The sequence below is a fragment of the Thunnus thynnus genome, chromosome 2, assembly GCF_963924715.1.
Source record: "Thunnus thynnus chromosome 2, fThuThy2.1, whole genome shotgun sequence".
Lineage (NCBI taxonomy): Eukaryota > Metazoa > Chordata > Actinopteri > Scombriformes > Scombridae > Thunnus > Thunnus thynnus.
The window spans coordinates 20,320,123-20,326,594 of NC_089518.1; the positions used below are offsets into that span (position 1 = coordinate 20,320,123).

The following is a 6,472-nucleotide window of genomic DNA, read 5'->3' on the forward strand; positions in this document are numbered from 1 at the left end:
TTATAAGATCATCCTGTAATATCACAGACTTTCCACAGAATAAACTGTTTCCCTGTCCTTGAGGTGGTTTAGTGTTCTGTCTGTGCTTCAACTTGGTAATTTTGAGTGCAGGTCTTTAACTGTCTGACTCCCTTCAGGGATTAGCCAGCTGCACGGCCCGAGGGGAGGGGCTCAGCATTCCAGCTCTGCACCTCTGTGTGTGTGTGCATGTGTAGAAAGAGTGAGGGGCCCTCTGAGCTAATTGGCAGCGAGGGTGACAAAGGTGGTCTGCTTCAAAAGAGAAACCCTGGTGAGATGTTCACACAGGAGAGGAGGAGGGGAGAAGGCGAAAGGAGGTTGAGAGAGGGAGAGAGTGGAGGGACTTTGAGATTTTAAGTAAGTGTATTCGTTATGATGTTCCCAGGCTGCTCATTTCATGAGTGCAGTTTTGATCAACCGTTTTGATGAAGCATGTGGAAGCTGAACCGGACAAGTGAAAAAGAAAAAGTGGATCGAATGTGTTTGAGGCAGCTGTGGAAGTAAGCGCTGGATGAGGATGAGTAAAGTGCAAGTTGAGGACAGCATCATGTCATACCTGTCACAGAGTGAGACTGAAACAAGCCCCAAAGACTGTGAGTAACTGAAAGACAACAAAATAATAAATAAATGCAACTTATAATTGTGTTAATCAATAACCTGCTATTGAAGCATTAGAAATTACAAAAACAAGAAGGCAGTTCATTGTTTTCTCATAATTTTGTTATATTTTCTGCCCAGTACAATTCCTGCAACAAGTGTCAGTCAAGTTTTACCTGATGAATTAAACTGAGTTGTAATTGTTTGGCACACTGTCAGGGGAAATGCAGGAAACTTTTAAACCTATTTCAAGGTCACAAAAAGCTCAGAGGGTTACAAAATGCTGATCTGTGGAAGTTATGGGGTGTTTCCCTTCAGCTCCTAATTCTACTTACATAAACACTGTCTGGAAATGTTGATTTACAGATGTCTGGCTTGTACGGGTTAATATTTCGACACATTTTAACAAGTCGTCTCAGACTCAGAAGAGTTGAAACGATTTTAAAAGAAAATCATGATTGATGAACTGGGTCTAATTGAGATAAATGCATTAATTTACAGTCCAACAGTGTGCGCTTCATGCCCCGATTGAGCAACACATTCTCACTGTTGTGGTCATTAATACTTTTACCGCTGTCAGTCTTCATTGTGACACCCATGTTTCCTCATCATTTGTGCAGTGAATGTAGTGGCCATGCTCCATAACTTCTGGGAGCAGAAGCAGACGAGTCAGTTAAATGGTTCATCCACTGAATCAGATGGTTCTGTCAGGGATGCAGCCAGCCAGGCAGAGAGCTTGCTGCTGTATGAGTCTGCACCTTCCCCCGGTCCCCCATACGTCTGCTATGTGACTCTGCCTCGAGGAAGCTGTTTTGGTAACTATAAGGTGTGTTTATCATTTATCATCAGTTATGTCTGGCATGATTTCAGCACTCTGTAGTTGATCTAATGTGCCTGCACTGCCCCAATGACTCCAGTTATCCTTCATCGGCTCTTGGAAATATCATCAATATGTAGCGGATATACAAAAGTGACAGTAAAACGTGAGGTAAAAGTCAGTATTTAATGATATCATCTGATGCAGGTAATGCATCTGCCTTGAGCTTGTGCTAATGAAATTGCAGAGAGCTCAGAAACTGCAGCATAATTTGTAAATGTAATAGATGCCATAAGTTTGTCAGGTACCACTTTCTAATAAGTCACCCTTTAAAAAGCATTTGTAAGTTGTAGCTAATGACTTTATTATTTGTTAATAAGTCATGTAGTAATGTTTCATAGATCAGTTATAAACCCTTAATAAGACCAACTTTTCCAGGTGTTTCTGGCAGGTGTTTACTCTACACCAACACATTGTTCTTTTTAGCTCTGTAACTCATCAAAAAGACCCTCTAATGGACCCCGTTTGGAAAAACCTCTGGAGAATCAAAAACCATTTGTTAACACTTAATAACGTGTATAACTGAATACGGGATGGCTCATTAGAAAGTGTGAACTTAACAAGTATTTGTTAATATCAACATTTATAATGACATTATTACTAAATAGCAATGATAGATTTTTCACTGAAATTAGGTATTTTTCACAAACTGGCAATCCAAAGGTTGGTCTTAGAAAGTTTTTTAATTTATCTATAAAGCATGATTTAACCATTAATAAAGTCATTAGTTACAATGTATAAACCCTTTGTAACTTATCAGAAGTACAGCTGCTGCCAGAAACAAGTTTTGTTACAGATATTCATTTTTCTGATTAAAAGCATTTGAATTTGTGATATGTTGTATTAGTTCAGCCATTACAAGCACCATTCGAGGACTATTCACACAGCTACACACACTTTTGAGGTTGTTTTAAATTGATGTTGTTCAGCTTAAATCCCATGATGCCTCTCAATGGGTTCATTGTGACCCAGACAGCAGCCCCCAGCTCAGAGCAGGCATGTGATTGGTTATCTGTGAATGCCTCTAATGTCCTAATCTCATTGGTGATTTGAGTTCTGATCCCATGATTATTTGTAGTGAAGTGTAAAATCAAAATGTGAGAGAGTTGGCATCCACTTAGAGACGGCAGCGACCAACTCAAGTCAGTCAACCCTAAACTACATATCAGCAGGCCCTTATGTTTCAGTTTGAAATTACAAAGTTTTACTCTTTTTAACATTTCATCCTCAGGTGTGTGACACTCTGGCAGAGGCCCGTAGAGATGCGGCTCGTGTGGCTCTGATGAACTCACTTGTGAACGAGCTGCCGTGTCGACGTATCAGCCCTCAGTTTATCACTCAGAGTTTGCAGCAGGCCGCCAGAGACAGCGCTGTGAGTGTGAGCCAGTTCAAACACACAGTACTGCACCTTTAGCTGAGGCAGATTGTTGGACTGACACTATGGAAGAGTGTTTAGTCTCAACATGAATATTAACCTGCACTGTCGTCTCTGCACAGGTTTCTATAGAAGATGCATGTGATTCAAGCACAAGTTTAGGAACCTACAGTTTGCTTCTCAACTCCTACATAGGCAGGACCATGCTGGAGTTCCAGGTAAAAACATGAAGCCTAAGCCTATTTTGCAAACACTGTTTTTCTTGCAGCTATGCTCATAAATCATGAGGAGTCATGTGGTAATCGTGTGAAAGATCTACTTACTTCAAATGATTCATGCTCTGTGAAGTGCTACTTTGTGCTAAGGGATATTAAATAGTGCACTTAGAATTGGACCCAAAATGAAAGTGCTATTACTTTACATAATTAGGAATTATTAAGCCAAACATAACAAAATTCACAACCACTGGGTGGTAATTCCACCCTCCATTGTTATTGTTATACCGTCTGTTTTTGCCTATTTATTCCCATTACATCTCACTCTTAGACAGACCCTGGCAGGGAGTCGTGGTATGAAACACCCAATATTTCTACCTTTGTGTAAATAATCACATGTCTGCAGACAGAGGGTTATTAGCGGGAGGAAATGGGTTCATTATCATTCCTGCTAAAGCACAGCTCACAAGTTCACACACACACACCTCCATACGTGCGCACACGTACAGTATGTATACAAGCACTCGAATGCATACACATATATGTGCATTCAAATGTCTGCACATACAAGATCAACCGTTGGGTATTCAGTTGACAGTGCTCCATTTAATATATACATGTTCAGGTGGTGTCATATAGTGTGGTAGCCAAGCAGAATCATAAACAAGCAGCACAGGGCAGATGCGCAGCTGGAAACAGTGTAAACAGGCCAGTAGATACAACATGGACTTCAACCCCAGAAAACATACAGTACATGTCCCATTTTCCATCTGTGTCCCATTAGGTCAGATTCAGCTAATGTATAGATTTTCTCTGTTTAACACTAATGTCACGAGCTCTTAACACATGGCAGCTGTTATAGCTGAGCAGTGTTTTATAAATCCGGGTGAAACCTACCTGGTATATAAAGGTTTACAGTATCCTTTCAAACCAATCATCCACAGTTTAGGTATGGGTTCAAGGAATATCCATATAATATGTTATCTTTGTCAGACCTACGTACACAATCCTTGATGTTTGGATCTGTTATTCATGTCATTACTCATGGAGTTGCACAATACTTTCTCCCTGTCTTTTCCTCACCTACTCTCTCCCCCTCTCTTTCCCTTTGTAGGGGATGATGACAGTTTTCCAGTTGTTGCACTGGAACAAGACACTGAAGGCTCTGAGGGAAAGGCAGTGCTCCAGACAGGTACAGGTCTTGCAAAGGACATATCCTTCTGCTTTAGACTAGGCTCACCCAGGTTACGACAAACTTTAGTATCTCTACTGCTACAGAGGGATCCCCCTCTACTATTTTCTTTTCTCATTTTCAGAGTGTGATTGCCTATTACTCTCAGCGAGGACTTGACGAGTACATGCGCAGCAGCATGGCTCTGGACTGGCTTGGACGGGAGCAGAGGTCACCTGGACGACTGGGAGAGGAGCTACAAGTGGCGCAGAGGGAGCTGGTGTTGGCCCGACGTCGAGGCATAGAGCTGCGCTTCTACAAAGAAAAGACAGAGATCCTCAGTTTGGCTCTGAGTCAAGCATACATTCACCACACACCTGAGGCCCTCAGCCAGACGCCGAGTCACACATACAAGCAAGAACAACTTCCTTTACAAACATTATACTGCCAGGATAGAGAAGTCCAGATAACACCACCCCGCAGTCCCTCACCAACCCTCCATAAAAACACAAAGCAAACAGTCTGTCAAACCTCTGGCAAACACCTGCCCTCCAACGGTTCTCCACCCAGCTCACAGCAAACGTATGTGCCTCTAAATCAGTTTGAATAGACTGAAACACGAGGTGGAGGATAAAAGTTGTCATATGACTTTGTGAATGAACTAAAGCTGAGATTTGACATCCATAAGGGAGAACATACTCTATTGATCATGATCATGGTCCTCATTTTTTGTAAACAGAAAAGGTCTGTAATCATGAGAGTTACAAATACTGTTATTTTGTGTACTAATAATGCTCTAACCTTATTAACACTCTAATATCAAATTTAGTTTTATGACTATAGAACTAAGACTTAAAGATAATGTATTTGCAGCTCTTACCATAAGAAATACTACATTCAAATGATTTATATCAAATAGTTTGAAATCTAGTTTTACTCTAGCAGTGACCACCTATCCATTTTTTGTATGAAGATCACTATCTTTTACTGTCTTATCTTTTATTTATGGTCATTTCTGTTGTCTTTTTAGAAGTATATCATAATACACAATGCCACCTGTAGTTTAAAAAACAGGAGTTTTAAAATTATTTGAATTATTTGGCCTTTAGTCTGACATTACCTACCAGCAACTCAGTGCTCCTCCGTGCCTCACTCTTCCCTCTCTGTCTAGCATGTCATCTGTCACTTTTCTCAATGGACATTACTCGCCAGAGCAGTTCAGGATACCGACTGTGACTGTGTGACATGTTGGCTGAATGTTATGAGACCAAAAGTCTGTTATGTTGTCATATTGTTAATGTAAAGACCAGCTGGATATAAAATACTATCTCATTTGTATGTATCAAGGAGATTAGTATGTGATACGGGATCAACTGCAAGTGTAATTAAAGGACTAAGCACGTATATATTCTTGATAAAAGATCTAGAGCATCCAGTTGTCTCAGGTTTGGTGAAGCGCTGTAGCCTATGTGTGAAAGCATTTTAAAGGGAAATGTTGAACTAATTGTTGTAATGTGTATCTGTAAATAAATATTTCTTCTGTCTCTCACTACCAACCCATTCATCCTTATGTTCACCGCTGGGAATAGTAAGGCACTTTATGTAATGTGATATTACAGACTACATACTTGAGAAAGTATTAATTGTATTGTAATTTGATTACCAGACTAATAATTATATTTACTTTACTTTTCTTGCATGTTTCACTACAGTGATTGAAAGATGATTTTTGAAGGTACAAAGCACATCCCATTCAAGTTTCAAAATGTGCATCTTGAGTGACCTTGAGTTCATTTAAGTTAATGTAGCTTAGTTCATTACTCAAAATCAGGGTTTATACAGTCCTGATTTGAAAAATTATATATTGTGAGCTTACTTACTATTAAGGACAGGTATATTACATTCAAATAATAATAATAATCATCATCATCATCACCATCATCATAATTATCATCGTAATAATAATAATAATAACTTTACTTGTATAGCACCTTTCATGCAAAGATGCAGCCCAAAATGCTTAACAAAACAAGATCAGATGAAAATAAACAATAACAGTAAGTAAAAGGGTTGTAAAATACAATTATAGAGCAAGAAACAAACAAGCATAACTTTTGCATAGCTTGTGTACACAAGCACGCCATGGTGAGCAGGATGGTTAAAATTAAATTAAACAATAAAATGAAAAACATTGTAAATCTGGCAGGTGTTTGTTGTTG

The 6,472-nt window shown here is 39.5% G+C and overlaps 1 protein-coding gene across 1 annotated transcript; it reads left to right on the top strand.

The window, feature by feature from the left end:
• Positions 1 to 230: 230 nt before the first annotated feature.
• LOC137196058 (protein limb expression 1-like) lies at positions 231 to 5,805 on the top strand. Its single transcript, XM_067608861.1, has 6 exons — positions 231 to 611; positions 1,236 to 1,441; positions 2,724 to 2,864; positions 2,990 to 3,085; positions 4,197 to 4,274; positions 4,399 to 5,805. The coding sequence occupies exons 1-6, from the start codon at positions 530 to 532 to the stop codon at positions 4,861 to 4,863; spliced, it is 1,068 nt and encodes a 355-aa protein (XP_067464962.1). The 5' UTR covers positions 231 to 529; the 3' UTR covers positions 4,864 to 5,805.
• The last annotated feature ends 667 nt before the right edge of the window (positions 5,806 to 6,472 follow it).